At 47.2% G+C, this 25,281-nt stretch overlaps 1 protein-coding gene across 3 annotated transcripts; it reads right to left on the bottom strand.

Moving 5' to 3' along the window:
• Positions 1–3,269: 3,269 nt before the first annotated feature.
• On the bottom strand, positions 3,270–21,132 carry bnc1 (basonuclin zinc finger protein 1). Of its 3 annotated transcripts, none has more exons than XM_085388492.1 (5): positions 20,753–21,132; positions 13,056–13,158; positions 10,812–11,047; positions 6,521–8,565; positions 3,270–5,522 (listed from the first exon to the last, which is right to left on the bottom strand). In XM_085388492.1, exons 1-5 carry the CDS (start codon positions 20,765–20,767, stop codon positions 4,718–4,720), a joined length of 3,204 nt encoding a protein of 1,067 aa, XP_085244618.1. In that variant the 5' UTR covers positions 20,768–21,132; the 3' UTR covers positions 3,270–4,717. The 3 variants fall into 3 exon arrangements, with proteins under 3 accessions (XP_085244618.1, XP_085245430.1, XP_085246155.1); XM_085389304.1 differs by lacking the exon at positions 20,753–21,132 and adding an exon at positions 18,802–20,742; XM_085390029.1 differs by lacking the exon at positions 20,753–21,132 and adding an exon at positions 15,003–18,791.
• Positions 21,133–25,281: the final 4,149 nt, after the last annotated feature.

The raw sequence follows: 25,281 nt of genomic DNA, 5'->3' as shown, positions 1-25,281 counted from the left end.
GCCGTGCAAAAAACCAACATCTGAGACTGTTTTACTTATTTAATGTGACAATTTCAGAGTGTGCTTCTTTAAAGAAAGAGGACCAGACCATCCAACTTCTGCTCAGGGTGCTGGACGGGCTGGCAGAGGGTGGAAGGTGGGGGTAAACCTGAACGGGTCAACAGTCAATCACAGGGCTAACGCAGAAAGACTCCAAGCAGGACGGCACACGTCCCACAGACTGACTGTCACCCCTGGTTTATCTGCACTCACAGCTGAGTGAAAGGAAGAAGGTGTCTTTCATAAAAAGGAAGAAATGAACGAAGGGGAACCAAAAAGGAAATTAGCACTGATACTGGACCACGGGTAGGTCCTCCACCTGTTACAGGTGATGCGAAACCAGGTGAGCTCATTACTGAAGGTAACCAGTGAGCCAGCGAGGTGTCTCTGACCTGGCGGTAAAGAGCGCAGGTTTGGAGCCCAACACGCTCTGACACGTTTGGCGTTGGTGGGTTCATACGATACCGCTGCATTTGCTGGAGATGATGCAGAGCTGACAGACTGGCTTCTGCTTGCAAACCAAGTAAAATGTTTCGGAAGCTGACAAGCAAAGAATTCACAGCTGTACAGTTTATCCACGTACAGTTCATATCGTGCAATACAGCCTTAGAACAAAGGTCAGACTGTAAACTGCGGTGCTCTCCTCTGTGGTTTGAAATGCTGGCACATGGTGAAAGGTGGCATAAGATTAAAAGCTTTCACAATGGATGCCTCCGAAAATATGACACATCTGGCCAAAAGTCAGTCGAGTAGAGAGCTCTAAACACAGACAAAGTGCTCACAGTGGCTCGGCCATGTCCTCGGATCGCTCCAGGATGGGCATCGCCTGGAAAACACAAGGTCGGCCACAGAAACATGGTGGCAAAGCTGAAGGAGGAACACGTGGACATGCAGACCTACTGACTAACAGTTCACAGTCAGCTCAGCTTCAAACATGGTGGACTAAACCTTCCTTACACTGAAATACAGCTGCTATCACCAAACATCCTCATACGTCAATCAGGCATCTTTTCGTCTTTACCTCAGAGAAGCTCCGCCTCTATAAGACGCTCCTTTTACACGAGGTCATGTGACCTGTTCCTCCAGCTGTTTCTATGGCACAGGGTTTATTTTCTAGCTGTTTGTTGCTCCATAACAACATTTCTGAGACATGTTACATTAAATTGAAAATGAGGTCATAGTAAAATTTCCCAGTTGAAACATTTCATATATTTTCTATTATAAATAAAATATATGTTTATGACATTTGCAAGTCATTGATTTCTGTTTTTATTTGCACTCTACACAGCTCACCAGTGTTTTGGGACTGGGCTTCGTTATTTTCTTCATTGTGGCTTCAGTAATAACACAGAATTTCAGTGATACGTTGATTTTAAGAGCTTCAGAGGACAGATGACTGTCAGTGACGTTCGAATGATTCAGTGCACGAGCATGAGGACGCGTGTGCTTGCTTAGGAAAAGTTCAAACTCAAATATATTTCCCACTGTTTGCGTAACAGGAGCTTCTCCGTCCTGCATGTGCAGAAATCTGCTGTTAAAACACGGGTCGCTGTGCGTGTTTCTGACTGACCCTTTCATGGTATTAATGCAGTTTTTATGTTTAGACGTGTCTGTTTTCATACATATAAACACATTTAATATTCATGTTCCTTGTAATTAGTCAAATCTCAGCGCGTCTCACAGTTCTGTCCTTTCCCTGCTGCTATCTCACTGTATGCTGCTGTGTGCTGAATGATATAATAAGAGTTTACATATACAGTCATCCATCAGACACCAAGGTGGAGAAAGAACAATCCTACCGTAACTGTGAATTACAACAACAATAAATACGTAAATGAATCATATTCAAGCACATTTGAACTTCTTCTCTCACAAACAAAGACCCGACCGCTGGGATGCAAAATGTTTGATTAAATAAAAATAGGAATAAAGAGTCAGGGAGAGTCTGTGGGTCGGGGCGCTGTCTCACCGCAGGCTGAATCCTCCTGAGGTACCTGAGCTGGTGGACGGCCGGACAGGTAAGTGCATCAGATCAGGTGTTTTAATTACCTTAAATTAATTGATTCAATTGAAACGTAAATTATGAGATTAAGTAGCTGTTCCTGTTACTTTGTGTAAACATTGTAGACTGATACTGTCTGTATTAATAATAATAACAATAATAATTTGTTAAATTGTTCTGGCACCTTTCAAGAAAACCAAGGATGCTTCACACAGGAGAAGCAAAACAAGAGCCTTGCTCTGCCGGAGGTTTCTCCTGCCCACTGTTGCCGGCGTTGCTCACAGGGGGTCGTCTGAACCCCCGGTTGTGTGTGACTGGTAGACAGAAAACACTTTTTTGTGTGAATGATGAAAGGGGACGAAGCACTTTGAATAGTGTACAACGCACCTAAAGTCGACTGTTGTCATGATTTGAAAAAACTTTATTTTGTATAATTCACCATTTAGCCTTAGAACATTTTTCACTGATTCTTCTTCTGCTGTTATATTTTAAACCTTTTTCTGTTTATTTCAGTCTCCCAGCTGAGCTGTGACGTCACACAGACGCCGACAGTCAGCAGGAGAAATCAGGCTTCCTGACTCTGGTCCAGTGTGCGCTCCCACTTTGTATTCATAGCCACAGAACAGCTCTTTCAATCTTTGAATGTTTACAAGTCACACACTGCAAAATCTCCAGTAGAGCAGAGTCTACATGCGTCCACAAACTACCAGCATTTCTAGTTATTTTCCAGTGTTAGAAAACCAGCACGTGTCCAACAGTGGACACACACAGACACCTTTGTAGTGTCAATGTAACACTGGTGATTCTGCAGCTACGCGCTATAATGTTATATTTATCTGAGATTTACAGCAGAAAAAAAGTCCCACTGAATCAGTTTTTTCTTCTGATTTTATAATATTACATGAATTAACATAATTTACAGTTAATTACTTGTTCCTGGTTATTACTATAAAGTTTGCAACTATTTCTTCATTTCTTCAGAGATTTCCCGTCATGACCGAAGGACGTCGCAGACGGCAGTCGATGTGGAGCAGCTAGCTAACAAGCTGCAACTCCGGAGTTGCATCACTGCATGACACAGAAATATTTCTGGGACTTTTGAGAGTGTCCTGATGCTCTCAATCTTGTGTTTCGTTAACAGTAGTTTTCAGTGACCTGATGAAAAGCTTGTGCAGCGTACAGACCGACATGTTTTTAATGCAGGAATTCAAAATAAGTGACCAGAGTCTTGCAAACATATGGCTTTTTATTTAACTGAATGAATATTGTAACATTAATTCAAAAGAAACATGAACATCTATCCACATGTCTCGGCTTTTGCTCTTTTTTTAATATGAACGAATCCAAACAACAGACGAGCGCGACCTTAAATCTGAGCCATCGCGTTTAAATACAGACTGAAAGGAAATATGCAGAATACCGAGCAAAACCAGGACAGTAAACCAAATCAGGAATGTACAACACAGTGTTTATGTTCACGTAAAGAAACGTAATGTTAGTGGTGAAGTTCTTCCATTTTACACAGCTTCTTTTCTTTTGGTGTCTTTCAGCACAAATTATTCACAGAATCTACAGCTCAAACATTTTGTTTCCGGCTCTTCGTGTAAGGTGTGCTCAGGGCAAAGGGCCAGATTCAGAAACTGCATTTTGTCTTGATTATTTCTCAGTGTTTGACTCTTTCACAGTACATCCTTCCTGCCTCCAGAGGTGGCATCTTTCTGCCGTTTGTCCAGTCGGTGAGGTTACTGCAAGGAACCACGCGAACAACATCAAGTCTGGCTGCGTGAGAACATTTCTTTACAAAAACACCAACAAAAAACAGGATTTCACCCTTTCAGTCAACATTCCTATATATTTTACTGTTTTAGGCCACGCCCACGCCTGAATACTGCTGTTAAAAACGATGAAGGCGAAGACCAGGCGGACCTCTTAATACTGCATAACCCCTCCCACAACACGAAGGGTCCGGACACACACACACACGCGCGCACGCACACACACACGCACGCACGCACGCACACACACACGCACGCACACACACGCACACACACACGCACGCACGCGCACGCACGCACGCACGCACACACACGCACGCACACACACACACACACACACACACACACACACACACACACACACAACTGTGAACTGAGAAGAAATCTTTGGTCAACATTAGCAGTTTCCAACAAAGAGAACAGTGAAGACAGATCATAGAAACACCGTACAATAACTTATTGTTCTACCTCACAACACAATAGCTTTTCAACAGAGACTGTTTTGCTGGGACGAGTGAAACGACGAGTGTAGGAGTTACTTCACTACGGCTTCACGGGGCAGACGTGGACGTCCGACGACAGAAACACTGGAAGAGAAAAAACACTTGCAGGATTCGACAACACAAGGAAAACTTTAGTCCACACGGATGTTTTTTTAAAGGGCTCAAAGGAAAACCAAAATAAATCAGCACGACGCCGAAACCAACTGGCTGACCTGCGCAGGTTTTGGTTGTTTTAAATGAATTTGGTTTCCTTTCTGCTCGTCCCTTTCTCGCCTACAGTAACGGATGAATGACGGCGTGATGTTTCCAAAGTGCTAACGGGTGAGCCTTCTTTATTACGCGCCCAGGAAAAACAACAAAAGAACAACTTGGACAAAGTAAACGTTGGCCTTTGAGGTCTACTCCTGTTCCATGGGGGAACCCGAGCTAACAGCCAGGTTCCTGTGGAGGTTCGGGTTCTGGCTGTGCCTGTTCCTGCTCCGCACGGAGGAGAACGACGTGTCGCAGCCGGGGACTTTACACTTGTGAAGAAGTCTCAGATGGACAGTCTTGTAATGGGCTCTGAATGTGCCCTTGTTGCTGTAGACCTTTTGGCAGACGTGGCACGTTATTGGAGATCCACCCCCACCTCCCTGAAGCCCTCCTTGTCCTCCCTCGCCACAGCCCAGGGTCCTCCCCCCTTCGAGTGCAAGCTCGTCGCCCCCGGGCCTGCCCACGCCGATCCCATCGCAGCTTTCATCGCTGTCCTCCACGGGGAGCGCCTCCTCCTCGTCTTCCTCGGCCCCCTCCCCTTCCTCGCTGCCGGCTCCGTCTGAGTCCCAGGAAGACTGAGCGCTGCCACGAGGCGGGGCAGAGGATGAGGTGCTCAGGTCCAGGACTGCCCCATCCTCCCCGCTTACGCCGCCTTCCCCACCTCCCAATCTCTGAGTCTCTCCCACCGGAGACGCCTCGGCGCTGTCCAGAGCCGTGGACATTTTGCTCATCGGGAAGACCAGACCCATGCGGTTGTGCCCTCGGAAGATGACGGAGGTCTGGCCGCTCGGATCCCGGTGGGGCGGGTCTCGGTCCCGCTGCTCTTGGCAGTACTCCAGCCCGGCAGAGTCTCTGTCTCGACAAAGGGAGGCGTGAGAGTAGAGGGCGTTGGCCGGGCTGAAGGAGTCTTTGGTCAGCAGCTTGTGGTGCAGGTTCAGGTTGGCGCTGTGTCTGCGGGTGACAAACAAAAATGACACTGTGAGTGTTTCAGTCAGTTTACCTCAAAATTTCATGTGAAACATTTATTGTTATTGCAGCTGCACAAAGAGTGATGAGCGTCCGTCTGCATGCGAGCGCACATCGCACTGACAGAGAGGGCTATCCGAGTTTGGATCACTTTTGGAAGGTTCGGATAAAAAGTGTCTTCAGTGTTTTTAACAAGGTGACAAGATTTCAGGTGACTGTGGCTGTTTTCCTCAAACATTAACGCAGGGCAGCGTTCTTAGCCCTCTGCTGTGGTTTGGGTACAAAGTGAGAAGCACCTTCAGAAATGTAGAATTGCTATTAGCTGATGGAAGTTCAGTTCAATTCAGCACCAAAACAATACAACACAGCAACGATCACTTTATCCAGTAAAGACCCAACAGTCAGGGGGAAGCAGTAGGCGACACCGGGGAAGAAAAACTCCCACAGAGGTCACACTGCTGTTCTGTCGCTATGGTGATGCTGAACTGTCCCCTTTCAAAGAGCGAGAGCTTGAATCTGAGCAGGCGAGGTTTTTCCTCTCCACTGTCACCAAATGCTAGCTCATAGGGGGTCATCTGATTGTCTATTGATGTTTTACACTATAATGAGCCTTGAGGCGACTGCTGTTGTGATTTGGTGCTATATAAGTACAAATGGATCGATCTGTATCTGTGAGACGCAGCCAGCACGAGAACAGGCTGTCATCACACACGTACAGTCTTTACCCTGTGAGCGCCAAACCCCGACTCTGTTTTTGATTGACGAGACTCGAGGACACAGTTTGCTAAAGCAGATGCACTTTCAGCTGCACCGTCAGTGCGAACAGATGCAGTTTGTAACGTTTCCTACAGATTCATGAATACAGAAACCTGACGTGGTGCTGCACAGACATGCAGGCTGCACTTTTGTGACTTTAAGTTGTTGTTGTTTATAAATACTCGAACGTGCACTTGTGTCAGGAGGAGAAATCGAGCGCCTCTCACCTGTCTCTGCTCCTGCGGGAGGGGAAGGCGGCGTTGCAGCCGTCCACCGTGCACATGTGCATCTCCTTCAGGTGGACGTTTTGGTAGTGCATCTTGACGCTGTAGGGGTTTTTGAAGTTCTTGCTGCAGATCTCACAGTGGTGCGGCAGGACGGCGTCGGGATCGAGGTGAGATAACCCCGAGTCTCCGTAGTCATCTCCGCAGCCATCGGACGCCTCCCTCTCTGTGAGCTGGAGGCCGCCGCCATTCGTCAGCCTGTGCTCGCCGTCGTCCCACTTGAGTTCTGACATCTTGTTGAGGCCGTGCTCGCGGTCCTCCCTCTCTGGGTCCTGGCAGAGCGAGCTGTCATCACAGTGATTGTCCATCAGCCTGTTTTCGAAGGGGGAGGACGCGCAGGTGATGACGCCGGTCTCGGCTAGCCTCGAGCCGTCGTCTTTGTCCTCCCTCTCTGTCCTTTCTCTCTCCAAACTTTGCTCTCTCTCCATGTCTTTGCCCTGGTACGCATCTCTGGCTTCCTTCTCCTCCCCAGCTTGTCTTGTGCACAGACGTCCTTCCTCTTTGTTACCGTCGCACTCGTCCTTGTCCCTGCCGTGTAAGGGAGTTTCATCCTCGGAGCTGCTCTCCTTATCCTGCTCGTCTCGCTCCACCATCTCCTTTTCTATCTTTATTGGCATGCTGGACTTGCGAGACTTTTTCTTTGGTATCGGGTCAGTCGTGCAGGGCTCGGGGGCTGTGAGGGGTTTGACGGGCACAGAGGAGGACAGCAGAGGAAGCGAGGGCAGCGTTCCCGGGGTGTTGGCGAGCTCAGCCGGGGTTACCAGGCTTCTGTAGAAAGGCAGGACTGGCTGGACTGTTTTTAAGTTGGGGAAGAGGATGCCGCTTTGGCCCATGCTGGGGAACGAGCTGCTGTGGAGCTTGGAGCCAGAGTCCATGTGGCTCACCATGTAGCTGGACACCGATTTTTGGCTCTCTGCAGAGCAGATGGAGATGGGGGTGCCGTATTCAGGCCTCTTCTCTCCTTCAGAGCTCTCGTCAGCGGACAAGTTGCTCCGCAGGTCTTTGTCCCGGTTGTTGCGGTTCATGGGCATATGGAGGCGTGGGTTTGGGTTGGCACTGTGGCGATTGCGGCTGCGCAGCGAGCTGAACACCATGTTGCAGCCCTCGATGGTGCACTTGTGCTTGATCTTGAGGTGCACTGCGTTGTAGTGGATTTTCAGCGTGCCTTTGTCATAGAACGTCTTCTCGCAGGCGTTGCAAAACACACGACCCTTCTTCAGAGAGCCTCCTCCGGCGATGCCTCCCGAGACGCCACCGCCGCTCCCGTTTCTGTCCAATGAGCGCAGTTTGCTCTCCGGTGACATCTGGGTCACGTCGGAGCTGATGGACGGCGTGCACGGTGTGGAGGGCCCGTCTGAGTAATTGTCACTGGTGGAGAAGTCCTCGGCCTCGATCTTCGTGCTGGCGGAGAGGCCGTCCGTCGGCTTGTCTCCACTTCGGTCGAGGTCAGCTGAGAACGAGATGGCGCCGGAGCTGAGCAGCGTGCTCTCCGACGGGTGTGACAGAGAGGGGTGATTGTCCCTGAGCAGACCGTCCCGCCCCTGAACGTCCTGCCGCTGGCCCTGCTGCTCCATCGGCCCGCGGCACAGCGGCTGGTGCTGCTGATGTTGCTGGTGCTGCTGTTGCATCGCCCCCGTGTGCGAGCCCAGGAACGGCGCCGGGACAGAGCCGAGCAGCTGGAACGGCAGCATGAAGGCCATGCTGTTGATGAAGTTCTCGAAGTGGTGCATGCTGTTGCCGCTCAGCTTATCGGTCTTGGACGCGGAGAGGTTGGCAGCCGTGCGGGGGGTGTTTCGCTCGATGAACGTGCGGATGTCGGAGTTGGTGCGGGTGCTGGGAACCAGCACTGCCTGGCCCTCTTTGTCCTGCAGAGCCATCAGCTCCACGATGGATTTGGTCTCCCCGAAACGCAGGAACTGCTGCAGCGTGGCGATCTCCTCCTCGAACGTCATGATCGCCCAGCGGTCCAACACCTTCCCCGCGACATCCTGCAGAGAGAAGAGAGGAGAGGGCAGAGGAAGTAGGAGAAAGAAAGGAGAGAGCGGTTTCATCATCGGCATTAAAAGTGTCTGCTGGCTTGCTCATACATATTCACACAGTGGGCTGCACGACACACCTTATAAAGCAGATTGGCAGGGCGGCTAAATAAAGGAATCAGATGGAGTGTTAATGCGAGCGGGCAGCGCAGAACCCCGAGAAAGCTCATTACGCACACACGCAGCGCTTCATCTCGCAGGTCATTTCTCTTCATTTAAATCATGTGGATGTGCCTGCTCTGCATCGGCAGGACACACACACGCACGCGCACACTCCCAAAGGCGAGCGCAAATAAATACGTGCACAACATACCACACACACATATCTGCGGCGAGGGCGGGGGGAGCAGAAGGCGCCGTGCATTGATCAAGCGGGTCCTCTCTGCCTCAGCCCGGCTGTAATCACATGTGAGTTTGGGGGTCTTTGAAAGTGAGGAGCGGCTTCGTGCCATAACCGCGATTAATATTTCATCACAGAGCATTCATTGGGTGCCTGTCGAGGATTCTGACTCTACGTTCGCCATTAGATGAGCTAACATGAATTAAACGCAGCCCAGCTTGAATACTTGATGATGTACTAATCGAAGTGAGATCTGTGTGCGCGCCTGACACGGCGCCTGCAGCCTCGGACCCGGCCGGCTTGGCGCCGGCTTGACAGGAAATCTGGAGCAAAAGACATAATGTTTACAAATGTAGCGGGCAGTTCGGAGACCTCCCCGAGCCCGGTGGTACCGCCTCGGCGGGGCACCGCTCGTGGCATCGCTTTGCCGTGGCACCCCCCCGCCCTTTCCTGCCTGGCGTCAACCATGATTTTCTGACTCCCCCTCCTCCCTCGCCTTCCTCAGAAATTCCTTCAGTCTCTCCCTTCATGTACTCGCGGGCTGTGGTGGTGTTTCTCAGGTGTCCCGCTCACACGTCTATCCAGGAAAGTGTTTTAACTTTGTTTTTCGTCACTGCGGCGGCCGAAAAACTGAGTCTGAACACAACCCGAGTCCACAAAATGCTGGAAAAACAGGAGGAAATGAAGGCGTGATATTTAAAAATATGCATTGATATTGTGTCGTAATGCATGACCAATAATATGAGAAATAATCGTTCTTGTCTCACAGACGCTCATCTCCTCCATGCACTCAAAAACATGCAGTACACAAAGTTGTAGATGATTATTTCAGGTTTCCCCGAAAGAGATTTTGGCCACAACAAAACTGAATCCAACAGCTTTCTAATTAAACTAATTAAATTAACACTTTTACCAGCTACATAACATTCAATTCAACTTTATTTATACACAACAACAGTCGCCTCAAGGCGCTTTATACTGTAAGGCAGACCCTACAATAACACATACAGAGAAAACCCAACAATCATATGACCCCCTATGAGCAGCACTTTGGCGACAGTGGGAAGGAAGAACTCCCTTTTAACAGGAAGAAACCTCCAGCAGAACCAGGCTCAGGGAGGGGCGGGGCCATCTGCTGTGATTGGTTGGGGTGAGAGATCACATGTCTGTGCTTATCAAATGGTTACGATTAACAAAGAAATGCACAGATTGTTGTAAAATAAGTGAACAGTCAGACATCAGCCTGCACTTCCTCTAACATCCACTAGAGGCTCCAGTCTCGGGGAGCCACTCTGTTAAACGTGTTAAACGGCTCCAGCAGAAGATAACTGATACACTCAGAATACGACTGTAAGGAGAGTCTGTGGCTATCAGCAGTAAAGCAACGTCCCCCATCCTGATTTCTTTTGTAAAATTATTAAATTAATTTTTATAGAACTTTTCTTTGTAGAAGAGCACTGAGCTTAGCTTAGCATAAACCCTGGAGGCAGCTAAACTGAAGTCTTAAACTGAATGAACACCGACGATTGAAGGCTTCTTTCTCACTCACAGAGTCTTTCTAGAGCTTCTCCAGCTGCAGCCAGATGCAGCACAGGTGTCCTTAAATTTGTCACTCATGAGGTGTCCACAGGAGCAGCAGGCACACATGTTTTTAATGTGCAAGCTTACTGTTATATTCAAACATGAACCACGATCAATTTGTGAACCTGATCATCGAATCCCTGCTCCCCTGACTGATGAGCCACACATGCAGGTGGCATTGTGCCGCAGACCGTTGCTGAACGCTAACGTGTTCAGTCAAACCTTTCCTGAAATGTCGCGCACACCAGCCGAGGCTTCTTCAGTCCTAAGCGCTCACCTGCAGCACGTATCCTCGTATGTAGTCCTGCAGCGTCCAGTCGAGCGCGTTCAGGATCTGGATCACCTCCTCCTGCTTCAGGACGGAGAACAGGCGGTCCAGGAGGATCTTGAGGCGGATGGGGATGGCCTGCGTGCCGTACAGCATCAGGCTGCAGATGTCGAACACCACATTGGAGTGGACGATCTCCACCTGGCTGCTCTGGTACATGTGGTGCACCTTCAGCTTGCTCAGGGCTGAAACACAGGGGTCACGTTTGAACAGATTAGAGTAATCTGAGATCACAGAGTTCAGCTCCGCCTGGCGCTGCATGCGTGTTTGTGCTGCTGCATGTTCACATTTCACATTCCTGTCCGCTCTCTCACTCCGCTTGCATTATTAAATTGAGTTCAAGCATTTATTAATATTTTTTTGATCGAATCTTTGGGCCTAAATGTAACAAATCAAATAAAAACAGGAACAAAAGAAAAAGAATGAAAAATAAATAAACAATAATCTTCATTAAATATTGGACAACAAATAAAATCTGTTCACTGCACTTCAGGTTGCTCAGCAACTTAACCTTTATTATTATTATTATTTGTTTTCATTCACCGAACAATTTCCTGTTAGATCGTTTTACTACTTTTTAAATTTACTTTTTATTCTTTCTATTTACCATTTTATTTATTTAGTTTAAAGAAATATATAATTTCTAATTTAAGTTTTATTTAACTAAATTTTAATTTAGCTTTTTTATTATAATACCTTAATTTTGCTTGTTTTTATTCGGTATTATTACATTTTATTTAGATTTTTATTTATTGAACTTCTTTAGTTATTTATTTTTATGTCATTCACTTTTTATTTTAACTCTTTTTTGTCCTTTAGAAATTTGGCTTCTAACTTCGTGCTCTATATTGTGTGTATGACAGAGTGGGTATTACTGGACGATGTTAACTGGAGGGAATAACGCAGCATTCAAGTCTGTGTAGCAGAAATAATCATCAGAACACAAAATGATGGTGATTCAAGCAGAGTGTTGGACACATTAGAATAATTACAGGAAATAAATGTGACTCTCGCTCTGTAAACTCTGACTTCCAGAGCTTCAGCGATCATTAAAATCCCGCTGCGGTCACCCTGTTAGTCCACCATCATCCTCTGTGTTTACGCCACAGAGCGATGACTCTAAAGGACTTTTAAAGCTTCGGTTCACCTAAATCTGAAAGCTCCAGTTCTCCAGATTTTCAGACGGTATCACAATAAAGTGATGAGTGATTGTCTTGAGACAAAAAGCCTTCAGGTGACTCCAGGCGTTACTCTAAGTACTTAAATCACACTTTTCTGGCCTTTGTGAGAACTCAAAAAATGTTTTGTTTTTTTTACTTCGTGCTTTTACTTAAAAAAAAGCTGCATAAATAATATTTAGTGAATAAAATCCTCAGTCAAGAAAAATGAATTATTTTTGATTTTCTGTTTGCGATTTTCTTTTAAATAGACCGATTGTGTCTGCAGGGCCTGGAAACGTCTTATTTATGTGAGGAAGAATGACAGACACCAGCTGGGAGTAATCTGGGATGCACTGCAGGGAGGAGCTCAGGGTTCTGTGTCATCATTAAAATCAACACTTTTTCTCCCGAGTCAGCAAACGTGAAGTTCAGGATTCACGCACGCCAACAAAGGCAGAGGGCCAAACATGTCGCCGTGCGCCGCGGGTTACTCGATTACGTTAAACACGCAGGTTTTCTCTCTGTGACGGTTCCTAATGTTTAACCTGGGTCTGTGTAAAGGCGACAGTGTCATCGCTGCGCTCACTTTTCTAACTTTATTTAAACACGTCCATGTGAACAACACTGTGCAGCTCTGCAGCCACACTTCATGTTGCATCTCTGTTTGAATTTAAACGCCGCGTGGTCGTAGAATCTCCCTGACTACAGCATCCATCTGATGCTCAAAGCCTCCGACTGTGTCTGAACTTCAGCGGTGCTCTGCTCTTCTTTATTTAATTTTTAAACACAGCTCACATCTTATCGTCTCACAGGACACAGCTGCACGTTTCACTTACAGTTAATCTGAAAAATAATAAAACTAAAAGCAGGAAGCTACTTTCTTGATTCCATTTTAATGGTTTTATTTGCGAGTCTGTCAGCAAACTAGAAATTAGATTCCTTTGGCACACAGATAAATAGATTCAGATTTCAGCGTGAAAGCTTTTTAAATCAAAGATTTCTGACTGATAATAACGACAAACTCTCGTCTTACCGTGAGCCACCCAGCCATGCTTGCAGTTTTCACACTGCCTCCTCTTCAGCTTCCCCGGCTTGAAGCTGTCACAGTTACAGTTCACCAAAGTGCAGCAGATAGCCTGTCAACACACACACACACACACACACACACACACACACACACACACACACACACACACACACACACACACACACACAGAATTCTTTACAATGAAAGCAGATAGAATCAGATAAACTGCAGGTTTTCTTTTCCTGTGTTGTGAACGGTTTTCCTTACATTAAAACACTGCAGAGGCCTTTCACACATTTAGTCACACTGGATGTGGGAAGAAACGCCAAATTCCTGACATCAAGACCCGACACGACTGATGTCAAGGCCTCTCTGTAATTTTATAAATTACTAAACGAAAAATATTTCATGTATTTCTTACAGAAAATCACCAGTAATTTAACACCTGTGTGGGGTTAAAATGACTGGTAGAGAAACCAAAGCAGATCTGAGCAGCAGAGCGTGGAGATGATCAGCTGCAGGTTTTAAAAAGCATTGAACACATTTTAAAGTTCCTAATGAATTAACAGGCAGGCACTTAATGGCAGCTTTGACTGATAATAAGCGTCAGAGCGCTGCGTTTATTTTTGGTGTTGAAGGCAGTAAAAATAATCAAAGTGTCAAAAACGAAAAATCAGCAAAATTATCAAAACTGTGAAAATGAAACATTTAAAATTACAGTGAATGCAATTTTTTTTAAATGAGAAGAAAGACGAAGGAAAAACTGACACAAGTGAATAAAATGATTATTGTTACATTTGCATTATTTTTAGATTCCAGGTAAGCAGCGAGTCGGTCACCCTGAGTCTCCTCCTCTCTGCTGACCTTCAGGTGGCAATAATAACATCAATAACAACAATAATCATAAAGTATTTATTTGTGCAGTGTTTGGTTTTGTCCATGCAGCGATGCTGTGGCTGCAGAGGAAACCAGGTGAGCGCTGCACCTGAGAGCTGTGGTGCTCTCCAGCAGCCTTCTTGTGCTTAGTGTCACATTAAATTCACATGTTAATGTGCCACATACATATAAAACCTTCTGTTTTTTAGAATTAATTTTAGGATCTCGTCAGGTCGGTTTAGCAGCAAACTCCTCCTGTGCTGCACACCAGCTCGACGATTGTTTAGCTGTTCGTGTGATGTTTTATTCTAGTCTTTATTGATTTGAATCATTGGCTGATGGTTTATGATGAAGTTTGCTTCTTTTCATAATGTGGTTAGCAGATCAGCAGAGTCACAAACATGCTGTTTAACACGTTTTTGTGTTTGTGCAGGAAAAGTGATTAATTGTAATTAGAGTAATTTATGTCCAGCCTTAAAAATCCGTCAGTGTTTCCATAAAACACATGAAGATCATTTTGGGTGTCAAAAATTTTTTATTAAATAAAAGAAAATTTGCAAACGTGATCTGAATCTGGAACCCCGACAACAAACCTCCACCTCAGTACGCAGTCAAGGCAAAAAAGAAGTGCTGAGAGTGTGTGTGTGTGTGTGTGTGTGTGTGTGTGTGTGTGTGTGTGTGTGTGTGTGTGTGTGTGTGTGCAGCTTCGCTCTCCTTACAAAGCTACATAAAAAATGTACAATCGCCAAGTTGCCCGTGGAAACTGAAAGAAGGAGCGCGACTGCCTTTGGTGATTTCTCCCCCATCACTTCGTGGTTTGCCCCGTTAGCACAGGTGTGTGTGTGTGTGTGTGTGTGTGTGTGTGTGTGTGTGTGTGTGTGTGTGTGTGTGTGTGTGTGCAGGGCTGCCGGGCAGGTCGGACACACCTGGACTACAAAACCAATCAATGACAGCCTGAGGCGTGCGTGTGCACACACACACACACACACACACACACACACACACACACACACACACACACACACACACACACACACACACACACACACACAGGGTTCAGAGGGCTCTGTCCATTACCTCCTCAGCTAATGGGATGAAGATGCAGGAAGTGATGACGACAATAATGAGTCCAGTTTTCTGAGGAGCTGCTGACTGTGCAGCGACCTGCAGAGAGGAGCCCTACACTAAAAATGACTCCACTTCCTGCTCTCTCTAAAAAAAAAAAGAGTCATATCTGAACGGAGGAGCATCATCAGATTTATGATCAAAGCCGCTGTTGTTAGCGCTACACGCTGAAAACCTTGGGGTGGCTGCGCTCCGCCACCTCTCTCCCTCCGCATCTATAATGCATGATCAGCAGGGGTTTAGTATACATGAGCAGCATGCTCATCTCCACCAGAGCCCGGTCCCTCTCCACGAGGAGGAAGAGCGTGGGCGGATGGGTAAGGAGCCTCCTCCTCCTCGTTTAGTCAGTTCTACGCTCGAGGCTGGGCTCGTCCTTCACCTCGCGGTAATCTCGCATTGTTAGGACGAATAAACGGACCCGAGGTGAAGGTGGTGGCAGCTACCTGAGCGCGGGGTGGCAGCTCCGGCCTCCGGCCCCGTGACGCCTATCTGCCACCCTGTCTGCACCCTCTCCGCCGGCCTCTTATGTTGGGTTTTACCTCCCGAGGACCACGGCGGCCTCCTCGGGACAGCGGCGAGGTGTGAAAACCCCTTTGCTCATCTCTCAGCAACATAATCCCATCATTACAGAGCGCCGAGACCCAACACGGCCCAATTAGTCTAATCCCGTCTCGCTGTGGGTGCACACACACCCCCTGCTGCTGCCCCCCTAATATACATCTCAATCTCACACACACACACACACACACACACACACACACACACACACACATTCCAGTGCTTGCAGTCGTTTATCTTAATTAGCGAGTCACTTCATGAGTTCCTGAGAAGAAGAAGAAGGAGAGGTGGAGGAGGAAATATGGCAGCGCGGGGCAGGCCACTGCTACCGCCGCTCTCAGTGACCGAGAAGAACCCAACAACTCTCCGCCCCCCTCCCCGCCGCCGCAACCATCCCTTTCTCTTTGCTGTTGTCACAACAAAGCGGCAGCTGCTCGCACGCATCAATGACGCCGCTGACAAGAAGACTAATTGCACAAAATGATGCGTCCCCGTCAGACTTCTTCAAGCTAAAGTTAACACGGTGTCACTTTCTTTATATCGTACAACAGTGTAACCCCCACCCCCCGCCTCCGCCTCCACGTTACACGTCTTCGATTAGCACCGTGACAGCACGGGGCATCGAATAAACGACAAAACGAAAGCGCGCTGTCGTCAGGAGGGGACGCATTCATTTCACTGCGCCGGGTGAGCGACCGTGAACACTTTGATGCGAGTTCCTCTCATTCACAGAAAAATCCACTTCCACTCTCAGAGCTTTGCTCCACATCTCAGGCATCCCGAGGTCGTGTGATGACACCTCAGCTCTGCTGATTAAACAAACAGGTGCATGAATGATGCAGAATCAAAGGAAGCGATGCAGCCTTGGTTCTCTCTGTATACATTCGTATGACACGTTTGCGCTTCCATCTTTAACGTGAAAACAGATGGAGCCTCGTGGCGTGCACGCTCTGATTCTGACGCCGTCTCTCCGGTTTGTTTCAGCATTTAGTTTGAGGCCGTGTGTGGGAAGGAGGCCGTGGAGGGAGAGGAGGTGAGGCCAGGACAAGACAAAAGTGAGAGAAGAAGAAGAAGAAGGAGCAGGAGGAGGTGGAGGTAAGTATGCCATAAAACAGCATCCATACTCTGACGATGTGAAATCTCTCCACGCTCAGCAGCGGGGTTCACTGGATTTTACTGGCTTCAGGTTAACCTGCGCACGTTATTGCGCCGCCGTTACAAAGACTGACACTTTTATGAGAATTATTAAAAGCTTTAAACGCAGCTGCTTCCTGGTGATCGGATCTGCTTTCTCGCTCCACCGCGTCTTAAAAAGACGTGGAATAAAACACAAACACGGCTTCAAGGCCAGACGCAGAGAGAAAAGAAGAAGCTGGAACATGATGTGTGCGTCCGCTGCTGCAGCCAAACACACAAAGAGAAAGAAAATGACATCGTCCTCTCTGGCGTTTAAAATAAACTCTTTAAAATATGTCCGCGTCCTCGGAGACTCGCGGGAGCGAACAGCTGCTTGGACGTGGGCCGTACGGGGATGGACGGGGACACATTGGACTAATGCGCTGGAAAACTAATCAATTAGCAGCAGCTCGCTCGACTCTGACTGCTGCCAAAGAGCCGCGAGGAAAAGGGAGAGACTGATGGCCAAGTGCGAGGGACCACATTTTACTGTCAGCCATTAATCAGTTAACGCGACGATTACACAGAGGGGATAAAAACAGGAAGTGTGCATGAAGAAATCGTCTGCGATTCGGCACAGATATCCCTCAGCTTTACTTTTTTTGTGTAAACTGATAAATTCTTGGCGAAAACATCGTTGAGCCCACCGAGAGCTGCCAGAACGTATTTCACCTCTTCACGCTGGAAACAACAAATCAAAGAAAGACCATTTATTATTCTTATTTTTAGGATTTATCACGAGCGCCAACAAACATCCAAAACACGAAGCAGTTTATTCAGAAAGCACGATTTACTGACACTTATTCATTATGAGAGACAAAATGTAAAAACACGAGTAAATCCTCCTCAAACCTGTTGTCTGGTTTATAACTGATCTCTTCATAAAATTAATAATGCCGTTTAATACGAAACACAGTCACTGGATTTTTATTTCAAATTAAAATGACTGATGTTGTTTATCCGAGCAGAAAAAATCTGATCCACAGATCGATGGCATGAGAATTTTTTTTCACTTTTCTGTTTTACATCATTCAATTTTCCAGTTTGGATTTTCAGACGAAGTAAGAATTTCTCTCCAAACACGACATTTTCCTTCAAACAGAAAACGCTCACAAAACTGCAGAAATGCTCAAATATAATTTTATCTCTCAGACGTTAAAGTTATGAAGGAGAAAAATGACACCGCAGCAGTTTGATCACTAAAAACTGAGACCAACGCGACTCTGTTCATTCAGAAAACTGTGAAGTTTTACTTTGAAATTAACCAGCAGCATCCATGCATGTTTAATAAAAATCACACGCACGCACACACACACACACACACACACACACACACACACACACACACACACACACACACACAGGGTAATGAATATTTGATAGAAGCCAACACACACAGTATCAGTCAGGAATTCGGAGGGAGGACCGTGCTCCTGGTACCGCTCGCTTATCTCCCACCAGTGAAACCAACACAGCACCAAAACCTGCAGCTTCACCTGACCTCACCACGGACACAGTGTGTGTGTGTGTGTGTGTGTGTGTGTGTGTGAGACAGCCAGGAGTCTTTATTGATGACAAGCGTTAGTTGCAGTGAGGTTAGGATACGCGAGCTTCTGATTTCGTCTCCCTGCTCCGAGGAAGCAGCTGACAATAAGAAATTAAAAAAACAAAATCGCCCAGAACAATCAAAAATGTGAACTTTAAACAAACCCTCAGCTGTCCGACCGTCCAGCCTCCTCGCAGGGTGGACTGCACATCAGCACAGCTTTTAAAATTCCCTTAAATGAAAGCAGAGTGTTTGTGGAAGACGGCGGCCGGTCCCGAGCAGGAGGAGACAAACCCGGGAAAAGCCTGGGCGAGTGCAAGTAGTGACAGGCTGCGTTTGAGCCTATTAGGACTCCATACAGCCCAAAGACAGCGTGAAACACTCGTTATTTCAAACTCATCCAGCAATCAATCACACACATGAATGCAGCGCATGTTTGAACACTGGAGCAGACAAAAAAAAGATCTTTACCTGCAGATCCATGAGAGGAGGAGAAGAGCGGCCTCTTTGCAGACAAAGAGATGAAGGAGAAGGAGGCGAGCCAAAGTTTGGTTGGCTTCCTGCAGCTCGTGGCTCCCCGTTAGGAACTCGTAGGGAGTGTTTGGCTCGCAGAGCGAGTAAATGAGGGGAACATGTTAGTACACCGAGTCTGAGGGAGTTTGGCTCCCAGCTACGCTCTGATTAATATCAGATCTCCCTCTCTCCTCGCCGCCTCTTGACAATCTTGTCACATCTGGCTGACAAATCCTCACAAGCCTTTTGGTGGCAGCGCAGAGCACGGGGCGGTGTGTGTGTGTTAGGGGGGCAGGACGGGGGCCACGAGGGGCGGATCGCAGCTCAAGGAGACGCTGAAGGGGGTAAAAGGCTGGAGCAGATACACACAGATACCCCACCCGCCCCTCATCCTCTCACGGATGGACCCTCGTGAAGCTAATGAAGCTGATGAGGCTGGAACACACACAGATTTATATATAAAGACACACAAAGCAAAGTGCAGCCCTATAAAAACAGGCCGGGGCACTCGCTGTGAATCGTTGTCTGTTGCCCTGCAGCGCTGGAGGAGAGCAGAGACACCCGCAGAAAGCAGCGGAGCTACAGAGGGAAACAAAGGTGGAGATAAAGAGAGGACGAGAGGAAAAGCCACCGAGGGCCGATCGACTCGCATTTCTGCCTCACGCACAAATAATCACTGCCTCGGCGTAATGGCCTCCTCAGAAAAGCAACCTGTTAGAGGAACAAAGTGTGGACGCAAACACAATGACACGATGAGTGTAATTTACTAAGAATTTACATTCTTACAGTTTTTATTTGTCTTCCACTTTTTTATTCTGCTGTAAAATAAAACGAGAACGTCGCAGCTGTAAATCTGCTCCTCACACCTTCGAGAGGCATAAAGGCTGCTATATTATCCTGTGTACGACTGATCGTGTCCTCAAATCTCAGCTGATTCATGTCAACGTATTTCAAACATGAGGACAGACAGTTCAGCTGATAACAGTTAGTTATTCCACGCTCACTCATCGTTTTCCACACACACCAGTGTGTAAGTGAAACCGCTAACGGGGCATAAACACACGCTGTTTAAATAGTTTACACACACACACACGCACACACACAGGCGTGAAGAGCTGCCACCGCCGCCGCCACACAGACGGCTCAGCTAATTGTTACATGATGGCTGCAACAAAACATTAGGCGGCTCTTAAATTACATTCCGACAGGCTGCGGCCGCGAGGACCCGGCCGGCAGCGAGAGGCAGCGAGAGGCAGCGAGAGGCCACGCCACTCTGCAAACAAACCCACAGACACACAAACAGGCCTCTCAGTGCCTCAGAAATCAAGCACCTTAGAATAAATTCAAAGAAGAGAAAAAGGCGAATGCAGAATATTATCTCAGAGGAAGAAACGGCGAAATAAAGAAGTGAATCATGTTTCATGAAGTGCAGAACTCGACTCTTTGGATTGTCGGTGACCGGAGTGAATAAACATAACGTCTCCATCAAAGTGTTTGAGAGCGAGTCAGAGATGCACACATGCCACGAAAGAAAGTTTCAAAAACTTTAAAATCCTCTTTATGTGAATTTAAACTCTCCGCCTGCACAGCTGCTCATTTTCACATTTTTAAACTTATTAAAGGAGTTTAAACAAAGTTTTTCTGGCATGAATTCTTTACTTTGAAGGAGTAAAGTGTAAAAATCCACACAGTGTGATAACAGAAACCCTAAATATCAGCTCGAGACCACCTTTCTGTTTTTGCCCGATCAGTAACAGGATCAGGACACGCTGAACGTCTACATTCAACAACCCAACGCGCCCGTCACCAGAGTCGGCACAACTCCATCCAGCCCGTCTTTGTTAATCGCGTCCTGATGATGTGCGAGACGAGCCGCGGCACACAGAGGACGGCGGCGAAGCGCTCTTACCTCAGCCATTGTCATTAGTCGGATGTTTCCAGGGATACCGCCGAGTTTGCCATTCCCTGCGAGTCCCACAAAACAACTGCCTCCAACTCTCCTGTCCGCACAAGTACTAACGCGAAAGAGCCATCACACCCAGCAGCGTCTCCTTCAACAGCAGACACACATGTGCTCCTCTGCCTCACACACACACACACACACACAGCCGCCACCACTCGAACAAAAAACAGAGAGAAGAAGAAGAAGTCCCTGTGCTTTTACTCTCACTGCACACACACAGACACACACACGCCTCCTCTGCTTTCTCTCCTCTAATGCCGGACTCGCTCTAAACTACTCAAGATGTTCAGTGTGTGTGTGTGTCTGTGAGTGTGTGTGTGAGTGAGTGTGTGTGTTGAAACTGGGCACAGGGGATTGGAATGAGATCCTCCTACTCGGCATTCTCACCTCAGGAGCTGCTCCCTCCCAATCACACACACACACTCACACACACACACTCACACGTGCACGCACAGAGGTGCGCATGCCTTTCTTTCACACATATGCACACACACACACAGACACACACACGCCTCCCCCCTCAGAGTCACAGGGCAGTCCCCTCACAGCTGGCTGGAAGAGGGCATGACACTCATCTTTCACAGAGATTTGATCAAAAGGAATCACAAAGGCTGGAGGCTCCCCTAATGCAGTCAGGGGAGACTCTCCCTTTCTCCCCTCTCTCCCCTCTCCGTCTGAGTAATGCTCTAAATCAACGCTGCCCCTCTCGCTGCACACAGCCCACTGTGCGCGTCTGGATTCACCTTAACGCAGCTCTGTGAACGGCCTCCGTAACAAGTTATGCCTTGTGCCGTCAGGAATGCGTAAGTGTCTGTGCCGAGCGTTTCTCAGGACGACGGGGGGGACGCCGCACATGGCGAAAACCGAATCTGCGTTACCGGGAGGAAGACGTGCACCTCGGGCCGGGGGCGGCAGATCTCTGCGGTACAGTCCAGCGCTTTTCTGTTTTCAGGAGATGCTGTGCAATCAAAAAGAATAACAAAAACATATCATTACCTAAGCTTTGTCTAAAGGTGTGAAGGTGGGCGGGAGGAGAGTCACACAGCGATTATTCACAGTTTGAAAATTTGGGGCCAAAATGTTGGTGGGACTGAAAGAATGTGGCTTATATCAAATCAAATCAAATCACTTTTATTGTCACATCACATGTGCAGGCACACTGGCACAGCACATGCGAGTGAAATTCTTGTGTGCGAGCCCCACAAGCAACAGAGATGTGCAAACACAACAACACAAACGAGCAAAATACAAGAATGGCTAATCTGAAACTAATAAATATATGTACAATATATAATAGTGTATGCATTTCTGGATGTGTATACTAAATATTTTCCTGTGTGTGTGTGTGTGTGTGTGTGTGTGTGTGTGTGTGTGTGTGTGTGTGTGTGTGTGTGTGTGTGTGTATACACATTTTTACAAATTAAATAGTAAAAAAAAAAAAAAAAAAAAAAAAAAAAATAATAATAATAATAAAATATATAAAATATACAGAGTTGAATATGTGCAAAACGTCAGGTGAGGTTTCCTAAAGGTAAAGTGGAAACAGCACAGCTCTTAAAACATAATAAAATCTAAACATTTGCAGTATGATGCAGACACACATGTGTAACCTCAAGTTTAACATGTAAACTTTAAACCATGTCCAGCAGCCACTGTAGGAACATTTAGGAGCAAATATTCTCATGAACATGAGACTGTGAGCCAGTGACATCAGCCAGGGATTCTCAGAGGAATTACTAAATAAACAACAGTGAGATCACCTTTTTACATATATTTAACACTTCTTACATTTTTCCTTTTTCTAAGGTCTAATTGACCCAGTGAGCATCAGCTGATGGCTCAAATAATCTGATTTAAATTTAAAACTACCTCCAAGAACCTCTGATGATTTATTATTACTATTAATTAATAACTGGGGTAACGGAGGCAGACAGTCACAGGTGAAATGCTCACCTGGTCTCATGTGTGCAGGTAACTGAGGCTGAGGGGGGAAAAGCAAAACTGCACCAATAAAACTCGTCAGTAGAAACTTGACCTGACGGCACAGGTGGTACGCATCGCTGTCACGTGACATGATGATGCTGATGCAAACCTCATCACCTGCGGGACAATATCCATTAAATACAGATGTTTTAACTAAACCGCTACTGAATTATTTCATGAAATGTCCTTTTTTGTGTCTCCGTATCTGTGGAAATGTGGGGATGAGTGATTTTCAGTCTTTTTTGCACCCGAGTCCACCTGATAAGTGCCAAACATCAGGTGTGTCGTGGGCCACACCTGGGCCCACAAATTAGCCAGAAGCTGCACAAGTCCAGGTCCTGTGACTGCAGCGTGAAGGCTGACGTCCCTCCGCTCAGCTCCGTGTGAAACGATGAACACACAGTGGAAAAGGAGCTTTTTTAAAGTGCTGACACTGCAGGAACATTGACAGAGTGAAGCAGCGAGAAATTCGACAAGTGATGTGTGAGTAACTTTTCAGCTTCTGCCCTTTTTCCTTTTCTTCCCCTCCTCCTCTCTGCATAGAGGGAACGCTCTGCTGACTTTAGCCATTAGAGGCATCTGCTAATCCACAAATTACACAGCAAGTTTAAACAGGCACACCTGGTCTGCTCTACCTGTGCAGAGACAGAGGGCGGGGAGGGGGGCGGCCCCACCTGACGGGTTTGAAACTGAAAGCATGAAACCTCACTTCGACTCTTTTTCCTTTTTCTGAGATTGAACTCGCGCAGAGAGCGTCGGCGAAGCGGCTCTTGATGCCATTCTCCTCGAATAATCTCGTTTTCCTTCTTCTGACCCTCTGAAGCAGCAGAGGGGTGGGAGTTCACTGCCTTGCTCAAAGGTAGCTCAGCTGCAGCGCTGCAGGGAGGGAAGAGTTTTACTCATCCGCTTTCCCCACCCACATTCTTCCCAGCGAGGAGCTCAACCTGACATCCGTCCAATCACAAACCTGCTCCCCTAACCTCTAGGCGAGCAACACCCGCTCCACTCGACATTCAGAAATTCGCCGAGCGGCCTCGCTAACTGATAAAAATGCAACTAATGGCCCTTGAAGTTGGACATTAAAACTGCATTACTTTCCACAGGAGATCAAAGCCGTTCTTATTCGTGAAAAGCGCAGAGTGTTATGAGGTTACATATATGGATAAGAGACATCCCGTCAAGGCATGTATCGTAAGGCTGGAAAGCCCTGCGCTCCCCCTGCGGTCGTCCAGGCAGGCAGATCTGCTTACCGGCCTTGTATTTATTCCAGACCTAGGGGATGCATAGCAAACACAGCCGCAGACCTGGCCTGGATTAGGTCTGCGCCGCTTGTCAGATCGCTGCTGCTCCCTGGGCCGGAGCGCCGCAGACGTATTTGTGCCGCGGGGGCAGAAGGTGGAAGCTGCAGCAAATAAACTCCATGTGCAGCAGAACAGGTCACGCTGCCTACTTACACGTCTGTCATTAGCCTTCCTGCAGGGGAGAGCGGACGGGGCTGAGCGCTCCAGCAGATGAGCAGCTTTGGGAGAGCATTACACCCTCCTTTACATTTTCTTTACATGCTGGAGCCAAGAAAAACCCTGCAAAAAACCCGATCGCACACTCACCGGCCTTTGTTTAACGCGACACGAGGCACCAGGAGGGATTCCAGGAGTCACTTTCTTTTGAGTGTTTTGCCTCCCATCAAAGAGGAAAATGCAGCTCCGGCTGAACATTAGATAATTAATCTGAGGGGCTGACAAATGATTTGATTTTGAAAGAGAAAATCACAGCTGCTCTGACCCCGGGAAGGCGTCCAAACGTCCTGTTTTTGTGTAAACAGCGTCTGAAACCGGGCAGTCTTTGATTTACAGGAACAGCAGGAGAGTTCAGCTCAATTTAAATCACTACAGCAGCCAAAGTGCTTCATATTACAAGGCACCTGGCGACAGTGGTGAGGAAAAACTCCCTTTCAACAAGAAGAAACGTCCAGCAGAACCAGGCTCGGGGAGCAGGGTGGCTGATGATCACTTTTTAAATATTAATTTGAGTCAAAAGAAAGGAAAATATGAGCGGAGCAAGTAAATCAAATATGAAATGAACATTTACCCTGAAAGCTGTGCACATTTTGGTTGTTTCTGCAGGCTAATCATGAGCTGATTTTGCATTTTTGCACAAAAGGAAAGAAAAGTTTGTAATATTTATATTTTTCAACAAAATCCCCACAAACTGGAGCCACTTTTATAATTTTGCGTGAAGAATAGAGCCAATAAGCCCAACAAGCTTCATATTCACCAGCGGGGGATTTACTGACGTACATGAAGCCGAACTGGAAAAAGTCTAAATCTCACATGAACTCAGGACATGAATGCAAACCCGCTGACTTCAAAGAGAAGGATCTGGTAACCTACAACATGTTTTCGGACTCCAACAACGTCCTGTTGTTTCCATGACTGTGCCATTACATAAAAGGCTTCCCTATGGCCCGTAGCATCGTTACACCATCCGCTGTA

The sequence above is a fragment of the Rhamphochromis longiceps genome, linkage group LG1 (genome assembly GCF_057381845.1).
Source record: "Rhamphochromis longiceps isolate RC_006_pf linkage group LG1, R_longiceps_female_GT1.1, whole genome shotgun sequence".
NCBI classification, from domain to species: Eukaryota; Metazoa; Chordata; class Actinopteri; order Cichliformes; family Cichlidae; genus Rhamphochromis; species Rhamphochromis longiceps.
This window is presented reverse-complemented; position numbering and strand designations above follow the sequence as displayed.